Here is a 17,603-nt window from a genome sequence, read left to right as displayed (position 1 = left end):
CATCTGTAAATTGAGTGCCGAGTTGGATGATCTCGAGATTTCTCTTTTACTTGTATCATTTCATGATTTTAAATTGTGAATTTATAAATAAATATTTGTCATTTAGATTTTGAGTCAGGTGTGCTGTTTGCTGAGGATTTAAAGATGAGCTGAGTGTGGTCACAGAAGCCAGGTGAAATGTAAGGAGGGGAGGATGCAGGCTGAGCTTGAAGAATTGACAGGACCCCAGGCTGTAAAGCCTTGCAGGCCAGAATGAAGAGTCTGGATTTTATTCCATGTGCGTGGAAAAGCCTTTGGAGAGTTTCATGCCTGGTGTGGTACGTGTTTTAAAAGATCACCTTCCCTGCTGTGTGGAAGACTCATCATGTGGGGGAAGATGAATTTAGGAGGTCGGTGTGGGTGGAGAGTTAACGACAGCTGGGACTTACAATGATGACGGTGCGAGCTGGGAAGAAGTGGGCGGCTTCAGAGAGGCTTTCAAGGCAGAGCTGACGTGACTTGGTGATGGATAAAATGTGAGGAAGTGAGAAGGAAATCAGGAGGACTTCTGGGATTTGGGCTCGAGCAATTTCGTAGGTTGTGTGGCACTCGGGGGACAGCAACGGAAGAGCAGACACTGATGGAGATTGTGGGAGCAGGAATTCTGTTGGGGTGACTTACCTGGTGGTCCAGTGGTTAAGACTCTGAACTGCCAAAGCAGGGGCATGCGTTTGGTCCCATGTCAGGGAACTAAGATCCCACATGCTATGCGGCACAGCCAAAAGCTTAAAAAAAAATTCTGTTGGGGCTTGATAGGTTTTAAGTGCCTTTTAGACATCCAAGTGTAGATGTAGGTGGGAAATGGGAGCCTGGAATTGAGAGGAAAGGTTAGGACTAGAGATAAATGTTTGGGAATACCTAAGGAGAGTGTTTTATGGTTGTGGGTAAATGTGCTATTTTATTTTTTCTAGGAATGTTCAACTACTTAGTTTAGAACAAGAAAGGGCATATGATTTAGAAGACTAGGGGAGACATTGATATCAGAAGTACACTTTGGCTGAGAGGAAAAAGGAAGGATTAAAGCACAAGCTGGTATCAAGATTGCCGGGAGAAATATCAGTCACCTCAGATATGCAGATGACACCACCCTTATGGCAGAAAGTGAAGAGGAACTCAAAAGCCTCTTGATGAAAGTGAAGAGGAGAGTGAAAAAGTTGGCTTAAAGCTCAACATTCAGGAAACGAAGATCATGGCATCCGGTCCCATCACTCCATGGAAAATAGATGGAGAAACAGTGGAAACAGTGTCAGACTTTATTTTTTTGGGCTCCAAAGTCACTGCAGATGGTGACTGCAGCCATGAAATTAAAAGACGCTTACTCCTTGGAAGAAAAGTTATGCCCAACCTAGATAGCATATTCAAAAGCAGAGACATTACTTTGCTGATAAAGGTCTGTCTAGTCAAGGCTATGGTTTTTCCTGTGGTCACGTATGGATGTGAGAGTTGGACTGTGAAGAAAGCTGAGTGCCGAAGAATTGATGCTTTTGAACTGTGGTGTTGGAGAAGACTCTTGAGAGTCCCTTGGACTGCAAGGAGATCCAACCAGTCCATTCTGAAGGAGATCAGCCCTGGGATTTCTTTGGAAGGAATGATGCTAAAGGTGAAAGTCCAGGACTTTGGCCACCTAATGGGAAGAGTTGACTCATTGGAAAAGACTCTGATGCTGGGAGGGATTGGGGGCAGGAGGAGAAGGAGACGACAGAGGATGAGATGGCTGGATGGCATCACTGACTTGATGGACGCGGGTCTGAGTGAACTGTGGGAGTTGGTGCTGGACAGGGAGGCCTGGCATGCTGCAATTCATGGGGTCGCAAAGAGTCGGACACGACTGAGCGCCTGAACTGAACTGAAAGGATGATGGTCTTGGTAAAATAGATGTGAGGGAGGAAGAAGAGAAGAAAAATAGGAAGATGTATTTAAGGTGTGAATTTTGAGATAATATTTCAAAAACAGAGTGATCCAAATAATGAAATGGCCCTAATTGTGGTTCCTGAGTTTGAAATGAGGCAAAGATCATTGGCATTGAAGAGATGAAGAAATGTGGGGTTAGCGTGTTGGGTAAATCGTTCTTCTGCGTGTTAAGGTTATCAGGATAATAGTAGGAATGGGGCAAAAGGACAGCTCAGCAAGGAAATGAGGAAGGAAAGGCTCCATCCAAACTAGACTGAGATCAGCCTGAACTGCACACCCCCCTGTATCCTTCTCCCCTCTTACGTGCTCCCAACCTCACCTTCCTTCAGGGGCATTTGTTCCGATGGTTGTCAGTTGAGGAGGAATGTGCTTAATGTTTTAGGAACCAGTAGCATTCAAGGATGCCTCTGTGGACTTCACCAGGAAAGAGTAGGGTTGCTGGACTCTGTTGAGAGGAAGCTGCACAGAGCTGTGATGCTGGAGAACTACAGCCACTTGGCCTCAGTGGGTAAGAACGTGAACTTGAGCACCAGTGCTGGGAGCCCCAGGAGCTATAGTTGAGGAATCACTTTCTTAATTCTTTTTTGGCAGAAAAGGATGTTTTTGATTATTCTAAGCAGCTAAAGAACTTTGTGTGTATATGCTCAGTCATTTCCAGCTTTGTGTGACCCCATGGACTGTAGCTTGCCAGGCTCCTCTGTCCGTGGAATTTTCCAGGCAAGAATACTGGAGTGGGTTTCCATTTCCTGCCCCAGGGGATCTTCCTGGACCAGGGATCAAACCTGTATCACCTGCATTGGGAGGCAGATTCGTATCCACTGTACCAAACAGGGAAGTCCTCAACCTCCTCCTTTTCTCGGAACTTTCTTTTCTCGGAATTTATATCTCACAGGCTCATCAGTTCAATTCAGTTCAATCACTCAGTCGTGTCCGACTCTTTGCGACCCCATGAATTGCAGCATGCCAGGCCTCCCTGTCCATCACCAACTCCTGGAGTTCACTCAAACTCACGTCCATCGAGTCCGTGATGCCATCCAGCCATCTCATCCTCTGTTGTCACCTCTCCTCCTGCCCCCAGTCCCTGCCAGCATCAGAGTCTTTTCCAATAAGTCAACTCTTCGCACAGGCTCATACCTGATTACATATTTTTTTGCATACTTTTATTTTAACCATTAGATCTGCGAGTCTGATTTATTTTCTTTGGTTTCTGGAGGGAAAGCAATGTGTCTAATACCCCACTGCTTTATGTACATGTGTGTGTGTGAGTCGCTCAGCTGTGTCCGACTCTTTGCAACCCCATGCACTATAGCTCTCCAGGCACCTCTGCCCATGGACTTCTCCAGGCAAGAATACTGGAGTGGGTTGCCATTCCCTTCTCCAACGGATCTTCCTGACCCAGGGAAAGAACCCAGGTCTCCCACATTGCAGGCAGATTCTTTACAATTTGAGCCACCAGGGAATCAAGATTTAAAAATTGGCTGCTGTGGAGTTTCAAAGAAATATGTCTTGTAGTCTTGTAAAAGAGACATTATAGTAAACACAGTGTGTTACTGTGAATTCATTAAGTCCTGTGAAGGATGGAGAATTGTGTTCTGAGAGAATGAGGGCATGGGATGGGATGAGAGTGATAAATGTATTGTTGAGAGGTTCAAGGAAAGCCTCTGAAGTGATGTTTAAACTGAGACCTAAAGCGTTAATGGGCATTAAACAGGTGACTGGGTAGGGGAAGAATATTCCAGGCAAGAGAAGAGTTCACGAGAAGACCCAGACACCTAAAAGAAGGAGTGTGGCTAGAATACAGGAAGCATTTGGGAAGATTAGAGCGGGGGTGATTCATTCGTGCCATTGAAGGCATCAGTAAAAAAAAAAAGTGAATTTGTGTTGCGTTCAGTGGGAAGCCGCTGGGACAGCAAAATGCTATGAACTGATTCACCTGTATCACTGGGACTGCTTGACAGAGACTGGGTTGCAGAGAGGCAAAAGTAAAGGTAGGCTCTATACTTAGAGTTCTGCTCATTTGCTGTCACAAGCTGTCTGCAGTGAATAAATTTGTGCAAGTAGCACTCACAGCTGTGCCAAGAAATCTGAAGAATAAAACCCCCGAGCTGGACTGCTGCGTGCATATATTTGTGATTTTGACACATAAGTGTTAAAATGTCCTTCTTGAGGGGTGATACCAATTTACATTCACAAGCAACATGTGTCAGCAGGCTTTGGGTTTTTAACCACTGTTAACAGGTAGTTTTAATTTATTATATTATGATATACTGCTGTTTTTTCAGTTTATCAATATTTGATATTTTTTATTGACTTCATTATTTCCCCTAACATGACCATCATCCCAAGAGTTTGTCAGAGTCACATCAGTGGTTAATACTTACATTGCTTTGATTTCATAACTCTTGTTCCTGCAGAGTCAAAATAGTATACATAGATTACAGTTCCTTTTTTTGTTTTTTCCCTTTCCTACAACTAATTTTTGCTTTTCAAAATATATTTAATTTGAGGTTTTTCCCTTTCCACTCTGTTTCTAGAGCATTTGGTTGATTTGGTTAATTACTGTTTTCTGTTATATATCAACAGTTGATTCAGCTTGTCTATTTTATTGATTTCTTAATGCTCACTGCTATTTCTTATATGTCATCTTTTTCTTAATTTAAAAATTTTTACTATAGTACACTGCTGAATAATTGTTTCAGTAATTTTTTAAATCCTTTCTAACCTGAAAAAGTGTCTAGCCAGTCTACTGATTGAATTGGGTATGAGATAGAAGGCTAATTTTACAGTCAGTTTACTTCCTAAATTAAAAGATATTGCTCATTTATCTTCAGGTATACAATACTGCTGTTCTGTAGTTCAGTGTCAATATAATTCTCATTTGTATTTGCACATAACTTGGCTTTTCTATCTAGATGCTTTTAGCATTTTCTGGGTTTTTTTTTTTTTTTAGTTTTTTTTTGTTTCGTTGAAGTCCTGAGGTTTCACAATTTTTAACATTTAGTGAGCCCTGACTCCTGAATTCTAAGAATTTTTTTTTCCCCTGCTAATTCTTTGATCATTACTTTCTCTGCATTCTACCTCCACGGTATTCATCGAACTCGCACAAGACAGGCTTTGATCATTCCATCTGTCTGCCTTTACTCTGCATTCCTTGAGTGCCCCTCAGTCTTCATTTTAGGTGGATATTCATTTAGCTGTTCAGCCCATCTAGACTGCAGGCCTTAAAATCAGACTGCCTGACAGCAGCTATGACACAAATTACTTGATCATTTTAACCTTGGTTCTTCCAGTGTAGAATGAGTGTCCTAATTTTTTTCTCACGTAGGATCATGCATCTGCTTTCTGAGTGCTCCAAATGAGGACAGTAAATGTTAAATGTCGGATGGCATCACCAACTCAATGGACATGAGTTTAAGCAAACTCTGGGAGATAGTGAAGGACAGGGAAGCCTGGCGTGCTGCAGTCCTTGGGTTTTAAAGAGACGGACACAACTCGGTGTCTGAATAAGTCTCAAATGTTATGATTATCATTGTTTTCAATCTTTTTATTAATTTAGGAAAATCCCAACTCTTCTTTATAGCAGTGTGTTTATGGGTTATTACTAGATCGTGGTTTTTAGATGTGATATCCCCTCAGATTTCTCTGGGATTTTCATTATGAACCTTTTAAATTCTGTTACCTCTTCTTACTGTTTCCTGAGTTTGTGCCTCTCTTTATTGACATGCGTTTCTGTCTTTCTTGTTTGTTTCCTTATGTTTCTTGTCTCTTTTTTTCCAGAAGTCTTCCGTTCACAGCGTGACACTGGAGTGCCCCGCCCTCAGCTGATGCTCAGCCCTCCTTGGTGCGTGTATATTCAGCGTACAGGGGACACCTCTGCTGACCGGGCTTGCCATGAATCTAAGAAGAATCCAGGTGGTGAGTTACGATGTAGACCCTTGTTTTGAGATTGCCTCTTAAGGCCAGGATGTTATCTGGGACATGCCCTGCTTCAGTTTCCAGCTCTGGGATGTCCTTCTTGTCAGAAATTCCACCTCGCAGTTTAGCTTGCGGCTTTATCCTGGGCACATGTGGCGTTGGTTGCTTCTCTTTGTACCTCAGCCCTGTCATTGTGCAGGTTTGGCATTACCTCAACTTACGCTGCTGTCTTCAGCCCAAATCATACTATTAGGAGTTCTTCTTTGGGAGCAGTTTGTTTTTGAAGCTTTATATGGGGCCACTCCCCTTAACCTCCTAGTTTTTCATTTTTTTGTGGGGAAGAGGGTAGTAGGGACAGTGGCGTTGCTAATGGCAACAACTAGTCAAGACATTAGAAATGCCTGACGTGATAGTAAAAACCTATTTCTGGAGTAAACCTCTCTTAGTTCAGAATAGTTGATTCTGAGCTTGGAATTTAATTTCTCGGACTTCTTCGGACGTTCTCCTACTTCTTCAGGAGCCTTTTTCTGTACATAATTTGAGCTGTGCACTTGTTTTTTGTTTGTTTCCCCATTAGACCTCATCCATCTGCACTTTATCACAAGAAGTTCCCTAGCAATTTTATTCTAGTAATGGCAGTCTTTCTTTTTTTTCCAAGACCATTGTGGATTTTCTTATTTTGGTCATTTCAGTGTAATATAACTATCTTTACCCTAATTGTTTTCACTAACATACATACTACAGATCTTCATTAACTTATAGTTGGGTTATATCCCCATAGACTCATTGTAAATTGAAAAATACTTTTAAGTCAAAAATGCCTTTAATACACCTGATCTACTGAACATCATAGCTTAGCCTAACTGCCTTAATTATGCTCAAAACACTTACACTGGCCTGCAGTTGGGCAAAATCATCTAACACAAAGCCTGTTTTATACTAGTGTTGAGTATCTCGGGCAGTTCGTTGCACACTGTACTGAAAGTGGAAGACAAGGGTTATAACCACACTGTTGGAGCTGCAGCTGCTGCCATTGCCCAGCATCATGAGGGAGGTTTGTCCAGCATCTTGCTAGCCCAGGAAAAGACCAAAATTCAAAGGCATATCACTGTCACACCCCCATAAAGTCAAAAATTTGTAAGTGAAGACATCGTAAGTCAGGGACCATCTATAGTAAGTCTGAAATCTATATTCCTAGCACAGTTCTCTCCCAGGAGCTCCAGACCCACATGTTTCACTTACTGAACAGAATATTCCACCAGCACCACAAATTTAAAGAGTCAGATTCCAAGTCTGTTTTCTGTCCCCTTCCCTACTCTAGCCTTGGAGATTAAGATCCCGTCTTATGATATAGTAACCCATACCTAGTCACTCATTCAAGGGACTTGAGTCATGCTTGGGGCCTTCTTTCCCTTTTGAGTTTAGTCAGTCATCATGTGATTCAGAACAAATCTCTCCCTTTCTCTCCATAACCATCCTCCTCATCACTCTTCTGATTTGCTATAGCAGCTCTCTCTCTACCTTAAAGTCATGCTCATTTATGATGGTATTTATAATCACAGAGTCCGTCATTTCACTCACAACTGTAATCCTTAATAGCTTTACATCTCTGAGGGCATCTCTAACTACACACCAAGCCCTTTGTTCTGGCTCTTGTCTTCCTCTCTAGGCATAGTCTTTACCACTGTTACCTGTTTTATTTCCTTCACAAGAAACTGCTTATCTTTTCCAGAACATGTCACATCCTCCCTCCACATTCCACTTTTTTTCCCTTATGTTTGCTCCCAGAAATCTCCCCCGAGGTCTGAGTCATCTGCACCGCACCGCCCCCCCCCCGTGCCCCCGTGACTAGCCGTGCATGTATCTGTATAGTAGCACTTACATGGTGTTGTTGTTGGCCTGTCTGTCTTTCTTCCCAGTAGATTCCAGTTTATCAAGCAAAAGGATCTGTATTTCCTTTTTGTATCCCAAGCACTTATTAAAGTCGAGTACTTCGTTTTATTTTAACTGACATTTAACTGGTGAAATGGAATGAAATGTTAATTGTGGGATGACAAGAATGTGGGATTCCTAGCCTTCTACAAGGCTAGGGTGCACGTGCTTTCATTGGCAGTACTTAAAAGCAGAGACAAGATTTCTGTCCTGCGTACCCAAGCCCTCTCCCTTCCTGACACTAACCCAAAGGACATGAGGATAAGGACAAGACTGAACTTTCTGCTAGTTACCTTAGGCAGCTCTGAAATCTTGAAATTTTGTTTGTTGTCACTGAATTCCCTTTGTTTTCTAGGAGACTTGAATGAAAATTTTGTGGAAAATGAAGATAAAGTCCTTATGTTATCTATTACCTCAAGAGCTTTCCTGCTGGCAAATTTTGGAAGAGGTGGCTTAGTACAGTAACGAGGAGTCAGAATTAAATTGTGAATATTCACAGGGAGGTGTAAGTAACCCTGAACTGGATGTTTCTACTTGTCAGAAGTGGAGAAAAGTATCTTCTCATATTTCCAGGAACCACAAGCAGTGTGGTGACTCTTCAGAGTGATAATTTAAAAAAACATGGAGAGTGAAGAATATTCATCTTTGAAAGACCCGATCCAGATGGCCACCCAGGACTCCTCATTCTGTAAGAATGAGCCCCAGGATCCTCAGGAAAGCACTGAGAGGAAACTGACAGGGGGCAAAAGTCCTCCCATTGAGCATTGTTCAGAGAACCTTCAAGATAAACTTGTGGCTGATGTAAAAGAAGTGGTCTTGCCATTGTTCAAAGCGGAGACAATCTGCCATACTGGCCAGCTGAAAGAATCCCTGGAGCCCTTTGACTATAACCACAAAGACGTTAGAGGTTGGAAATCCCGGGTGGCCAGTCATCATCAGAGAGCTCATACAGAGCAGAAGCCCTGTAGCCATCAAGACTGTGGGAAAACATGTACCGCCAGCCCAGGTGGTCGCCCGGGTGAGAAAATCCGCCCCTCAGAGAAAGCATACAGATGTAGTCAGTGTGGTAGGGACTTCAGTGAGCGCTCAGAGCTGGTCCTGCATCAGAGGGAGCACACTGAAGAAAAGCCCTACAGGTGTGATCAGTGCGGGAAGGGCTTCACGAGGAGCTCGAGTCTGCTCATCCACCGTGAAGTCCACGCGGATGAGAAGCCTTACAAGTGCGACAAGTGCGGGAAGGGCTTCACCAGGAGCTCGAGTCTGCTCATCCATCACTCAGTCCACACAGGGGAGAAGCCTCATAAATGCGACAAGTGCGGGAAGGGCTTTACTCAGAGCTCCAAGCTGCACATCCACCAGCGCGTGCACACGGGCGAGAAGCCCTACGAGTGCGGGGAGTGCGGGATGAGCTTCAGCCAGCGCTCCAACCTGCACATCCACCAGCGCATCCACACGGGCGAGAGGCCCTACAAGTGCGGGGAGTGCGGGAAGGGCTTCAGCCAGAGCTCCAACCTGCACATCCACCGCTGTTCACACACAGGGGAGAAGCCTTACCAGTGCTACGAGTGCGGGAAGGGCTTCAGCCAGAGCTCAGACCTCCGCATCCACCTGAGAGTCCACACTGGGGAGAAGCCCTATCACTGTGGCAAGTGTGGGAAGGGCTTCAGCCAGAGCTCCAAACTCCTCATCCACCAGAGAGTCCACACTGGGGAGAAGCCCTATGAGTGCAACAAATGTGGGAAGGGCTTCAGCCAGAGCTCCAACCTCCACATCCACCAGCGGGTCCACAGGAAAGACCCCCACTAAATGAGGTCTTCAATCACATGCTCTTACTCCAAAGACTTCAATATTTCTAACATTACTCTTACTTTCACATTCTCAGGATATAGTAAGAGTTATTCAGATATGTTGCCTCACTGAAAGTCATTCACTCAAGGGATTTAAGTACCAGGCACTTTGTTATGCTACACAGTGAATTGATTGTTGTTCTTGCTCAGATGGGTAGAGTGAAAATGTCTGTACTTTGCCATTCAGCCAGTGTTACTAGAGCCGCATATCCTACCCAGCATTTCTAAGTGCAAGAACCTTATATTTGTCTAAGCAGAACGCGTTTCCTTTGTTCACACTCTCTGAGAATCTGGGACTTTGGCTTTCTCTTCAAATCATGTGCCTTGTGTTTTTCATATTTCCCTTCCTGCCCTGAGTAGCCCTCTTTAAATTATGATTGCACAATATGTTTTAATATTTGCTATAACCCCCAAAAGTCATTTGCTTTTGCAACCCTGTTATTGAGCCACACTTGGGTCTTCTGGGCCGAGCAGCGTAAAGCCAATCTACTGACACCGGGTTGTAAAGGAAGTGCACCGTTTATCGCAGGGCACCAAAGGAGTCCAAGTGGTTGGTGCTCATCAGACCCAAACTGATGGCTTTCAGAGAAACATAAGGTGAGGAACAGGGGACTGTGGGGTGCATGATCAGCGCACGGACATTCTTCTCATTGGTTGATGGTGAGGCAATTAGGAGTCAATATCATCAACCTTCAGTTTCTAACCCATCTGGGGTCTGCTTGCTTATGGGCAGCAAACAATTAACTTCTTGCATCTGGTGGCAGTTTCAGTATCTGCAAAACAGCTCAAAGGACATGGCTCAGAATATTATCTGTATTCTAGAGGAATTACAGGTCCTTGCTTCACTTAATGGCTAAACTATTATTGTCTTGTTTTGCTTGGCTTTTTTCCTTTCTTTCCACATTTTCTATCTTCTCTGATTAAATTTACACTGTGGAACTTGAGGAAGGCTTGGAGGGTATGTTTTGAGACGACAAGGCTTAAAATATGCACTCTATCACACATAATTCAATTGGGGTGTGGTGCTAGGACACCTCAGAGGGTTAAGGATCATCTCCTAGAAGTTAAAACAAGAAGCTTGTAAAATAGTTCAGAGAAAATTGATTGTTTTTTAGTGAATACATAAGTAAAGCAGAAGTTATATACAGTGAACTAATTGCAACCCTGATTTTCTAAACAATGACTGATTCCCCAACTGGTGCTTAAGAGGCTCCCTAGTTCATCTATAGTTATTCACCAGTGACTGGTATCCATACATGAAACAATGGTGGGGGAAATATAGATGCAATATTTATTACCTTGAGGAGGTGGGGTTATAACTGGTACATCCTGATCAAAGGTAACCTGAAGCAGTTAACTGGACATGGATAACAGGAAAGTGACATGTTAAATTTAGAGGAAATGTAGCTAATGTCTAATAAGAAATGGAGGAAGGTGACAGATTGATACTTACTTCCCTTCAAGAGGCAGTCCCAGAATATTCGACTCCAACTCAGAGGCGCCCGCGTGGAATGATTAGGGTAGTGACTGAGCATCTGCACTTTGGCATTGCATGAAACCCTCACTAGTCTGGGCACCATAAGATGGCATCACGACTGATGTGATTCTGCTTTGGTGAGCACTAGAATTATGAATCCCTCCCAGTTCCTCCTGGCCTCATAAGATTATATGTGAACATCTCTTCTGGATTTGACTCTTATTTGTCACATATGTCTTCTAATTGGCTGATATATGTAATCTGTTTGGGACTTAGAGCCAAGTATGATCATGAGAATCCATGTGCAGTGAGTCCAGAGAGTAGATCTAAAGTCCAAGTCTCAAATGTTTATAAACTAGCCTGTTTGCCAAGTCTCCTTTTATACATACCTTAATTTAGCAATGTCTTTAACTCTGTTTAGCTTTTATTGTTCTCTTTTAAGCATTAGTTTTCTTAATACAATTGAAATGTGGTCAGAGTCCATGGGAAGCATTTTGCTGATTGTGGTAAGGAAGTTTGGAGGGAAAATCAGAAAAAGGAACTTGTGCATGAAAATGCAGGAAAGGGAGCCTTCCTGATGCTCAGTGATAGAGAATCCACCTGCCAATGCAGGAGACATAAATTCAATCCCTGATCTGAAAACATCCCACATGGCTTGAAGCAACTGAGCCTGTGCTCTAGAGCCCAGGAGCCCCAGCTACTGAGCCCCAGCTACTTGAAGCCCCAGCTGCTGAAGCTCCAACTACTGAGCCCCAGCTACTGAAGCCCCAGCTACTGAGCCCCAGCTACTGAAGCCCCAGCTACTGAGCCCCAGCTACTGAAGCCCCAGCTACTGAGCCCCAGCTACTGAAGCCCCAGCTACTGAGCCCCAGCTACTGAAGCCCCAGCTACTGAGCCCCAGCTACTGAAGCCCCAGCTACTGAGCCCCAGCTACTGAAGCCCCAGCTACTGAGCCCCAGCTACTGAAGCCCCAGCTGCTGAAGCTCCAGCTGCTGAAGCCCCAGCTACTGAAGCCCCAGCTACTGAGCCCCAGCTACTGGAGCCCCAGCTGCTGAAGCCCCAGCTGCTGAAGCCCCAGCTACTGAGCCCCAGCTGCTGAAGCCCCAGCTGCTGAAGCCCCAGCTACTGAGCCCACAGGCGCTATTGCCTGTGTTCTGCAACAACAGAAGCCACAGCAAATGAGGACCCTTCAAACTACAACTAAAGAGTGGCCTCTACTCACTGCAACTAGAGGAAAGCCCACATGGCAACAAAGACCCACCACAGCCGAAATAAACACAGTTATTTAAAAAGAAAATGCAGGAAGAACAGGGCATGTCTCACATTCATGAAGTCCCAAAGATGCCATAGATTGACAGAGAGAAAGCACTTTGCTAATTTTTAAGATATCCCAACTTCAGACATGTGAAAATGAAAAAAAAAAAAAAAAACAAAAAAAAAGATGTGTTGCAAAATGGTTCTTTTTCAGAATTCAAGGGTCGTCCTAAGATTGATCCTTTACTGGTACCTGAACAAAGACCTTTGGAAAATCTCAATAATTGTATTCAATTGATAATTCCATCACAAATTTGGCAAGGAATCTAGGTTACAGATTAAATTCTTAAAATTCTTACCTACTCAGTAGGTGCTGTTTACTTTCTATATGGATTAAGATGTTAAGGTCAAAATACTGGTGAATATATGATCACTACTTGCAGTTACACTTCTAAATTATAATCTTTTAAACCACTGACAGCCAGAGTTAGGGGATAAAAAGAAATGGTACTTCCCTGGTGATCCAGTGGTTAAGAATCTGCCCACCAATGCAGGGGACAGGGTTTGATCCCTGGTCTGGGAAGACTCCACATGCTGAGGGGCAGTTAAGCACGTATACCGCAACTACTGAAGTCCACTCTCTCTCAAGTCTATGCCCTGCAGCAAGAAAAGCCACCATGATGAGAAGCCCGTGTGCCGCAGCTAGAGAAAGACTGTGCAGCAACAGAGACCAAGCACAGCCAGGGAGAAGCACGTCCTCCTCCCCTAACCCATGTGCACAGTCAACCAGGGACCTACCCTCCAGCAAAAGATGAGAAATTTCTTCTCTGTAGAAATCAAATGGCCCTTAGGGACAGACCTGCATTCTACTTTTGTGAGTCCAACAGAAAAACAGTTGTCTTCTAGCCCCAATACATTATAACAGAACTTCAAAATGCATGAAATAAAAACAAAATTGAAATAGCTGTAGGCAAATTACCAGTCTCAGCACGTGGGTAATTGATAGCACAAATGGACAGAAAATCAGTTAGGATATATAAGATTATCAGCCAAGTTGGCTAACATTTATAGAATACTCCAACAGCAGCGTAATACACCTTCTTCCCAAGTGCACATGTTATGGGCCAAAAAAAGCTGCAAACAATTTAAAAGAATGGAAATCATACAAGATACACTCTGACCAGAATAGAACTTAATGAGAAATTGCTAACAGAAAGATACAGAGTCACCAAACATTTAAGTTAATGACTCCTAAGTAAGCCATGGGATAAAGAGAAAATAACAATGAAAATCTGAAAATATTTTGAATCACAACAGTGTGTGGGGTGTGGCTAAAGTAGCATAAAATTTTATTAATTATGCCAATAAATCCAACAACTTGGTTGAAATAGAAAAAGTTGTTGAAAGGTACAAACTACCAAAACTCACTCAAGAAGAAAGAGAAAACTGAATAGCCCTATTAAACTAACAACCTTCCACAGGCCAGATGGTACAAGTAAATTCTACCAAACACTTATGGAAGACATAGTAACAATTCTATATGAACTCTTCTAGGAATAAACCCATTCCAACTTATTTTGGGAGCCAACATTGCCTACATACCAAAGCCAAAGAGGTCTGCAAGGCCACAGTCTCGCATCCCCTAGAAACCTGAACTAACTGAATCCTCCTTCAGCACAACGTGCTGCTTCCCTGGGGAGCAACTGCAGGCAGCTGGTTGCACCCATTTCCCATAGTCGCTGGAAGATTAGTTACTGTGATACCTACAGGAAGATTAGGAAAGAAACTCGTTTTTTAGGATTCTTACCGTCTCATGAGGAATTAGCATGATGATTTCTTGAAGGGCCAACACAAATCATGTAGCAACATTTGCATTTTTGCTATGACTATGAGAAAATGCAGACAAACTGGGTCAACAATGGCACAGAATAGTAACAGCATAGAACCTGCATGTCTCTTCATATTACTTCATCCTGGTACTGATGTGTTCCTGATTACTGATAATATGATGTATATTATCATATCACCATATCATATCATATCATCATTATCACCAACCTTGAAGTTGGTGTTCATCTATTTCTGTATTTCCATTCTAACTTACTAATGCTAAAAATTCTCATATAAGACACTAAATGAAGGAGGGGAAGAATAACTCACTTGAGATCTGTTATTCTCTGTAGGATCAAGGACACTACATGCAGAGAGCAAGAGTGGGGCTGGAGGAGAAAGAATAGACCACCAGAGGTCTGATCCGCCCTGCACGTCCTGGCTCTCTTACCTATGCGCTCCATACGCTAGCTAGGTGGAATGTCCTCCTGCAGAACATCTTTCGGTCCTTAACTACCTCGGCAGTAGCTTCTCAGTCTTCTGATAGAAACTAAGTTTGACTTAACTGTGTCTGAAAATCTGACTACTGGCTAGGCTGCTAAGAATAGGATGACCCGGACATTCATCCTCTGGGGCTGAGTTTTCTTCATCTTTCCAGCTAGGCAGAAACAAGTAATCGGGGAAGCTCTTTCCTTCACTCGTTTCCTGTGTCTGCTAAGTGAGGATGAAGGAAGCACACACAGCTCTCCATGTGATAAGGGGCATGTTGTGAGGCCTCCTCAGGAACTGGAAAGAGTGGAGAATCAGAAATAAGTCAAAGGTTTTCAGAATGTCTGAGATAACATTTTCTTAGTGGGAGGTGGTATATCTTTCCCCCATACTATGCTCTCTCAAACCCTCAAAAGTGTAATGTCCTGGGCAAGTTTGCCCCTTGCCTTAGCCCAGCTCGTCTCTCCTCTCCAGTTCAAACAAGTTCGCACAGTCTGAAGGGAGGCTTGCAGAACACAAGGGTTACTTTGTGCTATCAGTTGTGCAAATCTAGGATCTGCTCTTTCTTGGCCTTTCTCCTCATGGGTTCTGCGGTCCTGGTGGGAGGTCTCCACTCAGATGAGCCACTTTCCAGGTGAGATTCCTCTTAACCTTACAAAATCGGCTTTGTTCCTGGGAACCAGGAGTTGAACCTAAGGGACAAAATCATTTCAGTTGGAACCTACTTGAGGATTCCAACTTCCGGAGCCCCAAGATCTCAGGTAGGTCTTTCAATAAATTCAAATCAGGACATCTGAAAACACACAGGCTGGACACATCAGGTCAGGCCCATAACTCATTATGAATTGTGACCCCAGAGCCCTTAAGGAACACCCAGAAATGCAAGTGTCCCGTGGTGAGAGTCCACGTTATACTGCAAGCGATGTCCTCTGGCTCCGTGCAGGGACAGACGCAACGCCAGACTAGGCAGATGGTTTCGTGGGGAGGAAACTGCCGTAGACGCGCATCCTAGCGCCGTCTCCCGCCGCCGGGCCGTTCTGAGGCACAAGCTGGCCTCTCAGAATCTTTCCTGACCATGTTAGAGTGGAAGGGCGAGGACTCCCTGCAGCCCTCACGGACTGCACACTGGCCTCAGAGCAGTGGCCGCCAGCAATACAGCGGCTTTCCCTGGGACTCGAAGGCGCCGGTGAGACCTCAGGGCCCGGACCGGACCTTTCACGCTCCCAGGGCTTCCGCCGGCAGGAAGGGAGGGCCCGGGCCCGCCCTCACGCAAGCTCCACCCGCCCTTCGCACCGGCCACGCCCCCAGAGCGCGTCGGTCCCGCCGCGCCGACTGAGGCTGCGCGCCAGGTGGCGCATGCGCCAGAGCGCCTGTCCGACTTGGAGGGCACGTCCACGTCTGGCCTACAGGCGGTTTCCTGACCACAAGCTGGCAGTGAGACCTAAACCGTCGGTCAGAGTAGGGAAGGGGATGTGAGGTGGCTGTTCCGCCAGCTGAGATCCTGACGCAGGTGGAGGAAATGATGGGAGAAGAGACCTGGAATGCAGTTTGAAAGCCCGTTGACAGTACGGCTTCTCCCAGGAGGCCCAGCAGTTCAGTGTGGTGGTGTTCGCAATTGTAGTAATCATGATAAAATATGATGCCAGCTTCTCAGAATCACTTGTGAGAAATGGAATACTGCCTGCCATGCCAGTAAAGAAAGGACGTCATAGTCCTCAGTGGTTGTGGCCACCTTGGAGCATTAATTGGTGAGCCTAAGGGAACTCAGGAACTTAAGAAGATATTAAGAAGAGGTGGCAAGAATATACAGAACTGTACAAAAAAGATCTTCACAACCAAGATAATCACGATGGTGTGATCACTCACCTAGAGCCAGACATCCTGGAATGTGAAATCAAGTGGGCCTTAGAAAGCATCACTACGAACAAAGCTAGTGGAGGTGATGGAATTCCAGTAGAGCTATCTCAAATCCTGAAAGATGATGCTGTGAAAGTGCTGTGCTCAATATGCCAGCAAATTTGGAAAACTCAGCAGTGGCCACAGGACTGGAAAAGGTCAGTTTTCATTCCAATCCCAAAGAAAGGCAATGCCAAAGAATGCTCAAACTACCGCACAATTGCACTCATCCCACATGCTAGTAAAGTAATGCTCAAAATTCTCCAAGCCAGGCTTCAGCAATACGTGAACCGTGAACTTCCAGATGTGCCAGCTGGTTTTAGAAAAGGCAGAGGAACCAGAGATCAAATTGCCAACATCTGCTGGATCATGGAAAATGCAAGAGAGTTCCAGAAAAACATCTATTTCTGCCTTATGGACTATGCCAAAGTCTTTGACTATGTGGATCACAATCAACTGTGGAAAATTCTGAAAGAGGTGGGAATACCAGACCACTTGACCTGCCTCTTCAGAAATCTGTATGCAGGTCAGGAAGCAACAGTTAGAACTGGACATTGGTACAACAGGCTGGTTCCAAATAGGAAAAGGAGTACGTCAAGATTGTATATTATCACTCTGCTTATTTAACTTATATGCAGAGTACATCATGAGAAACGCTGGACTGGAGGAAGCACAAGCTGGAATCAAGATTGCAAGGAGAAATATCAATAACCTCAGATATGCAGATGACACCACCCTTATGGCCGAAAGTGAAGAGGAACTAAAGAACCTCTTGATGAAAGTGAAAGAGGACAGTGAAAAAGTTGGCTTAAAGCTCAACATTCAGAAAACAAAGATCATGGCATCTGGTCCCATTATTTCATGGCAGATAGATGGGGAAATAGTGGAAACAGTGTCAGACTTTATTTTTGGGGGTTCCAAAATCACTGCAGATGGTGATTGCAGCCATGAAATTAAAAGATGCTTACTCCTTGGAAGGAAAGTTGTGACCAACCTAGACAGCATATTCAAAA

General features: G+C 44.3%; 1 protein-coding gene across 1 annotated transcript; it reads left to right on the top strand.

The window, feature by feature from the left end:
- Positions 1–432: 432 nt before the first annotated feature.
- Positions 433–16,115, top strand: ZNF239 (zinc finger protein 239). The gene is given in 6 exon segments (XM_068982272.1): positions 433–438; positions 8,217–8,301; positions 8,304–8,377; positions 8,379–8,411; positions 8,413–9,685; positions 15,937–16,115. Coding segments are annotated over 6 exon segments (1,650 nt in total).
- Positions 16,116–17,603: the final 1,488 nt, after the last annotated feature.

The sequence above is a fragment of the Capricornis sumatraensis genome, chromosome 10 (genome assembly GCF_032405125.1).
Source record: "Capricornis sumatraensis isolate serow.1 chromosome 10, serow.2, whole genome shotgun sequence".
NCBI lineage: Eukaryota > Metazoa > Chordata > Mammalia > Artiodactyla > Bovidae > Capricornis > Capricornis sumatraensis.
This window is presented reverse-complemented; position numbering and strand designations above follow the sequence as displayed.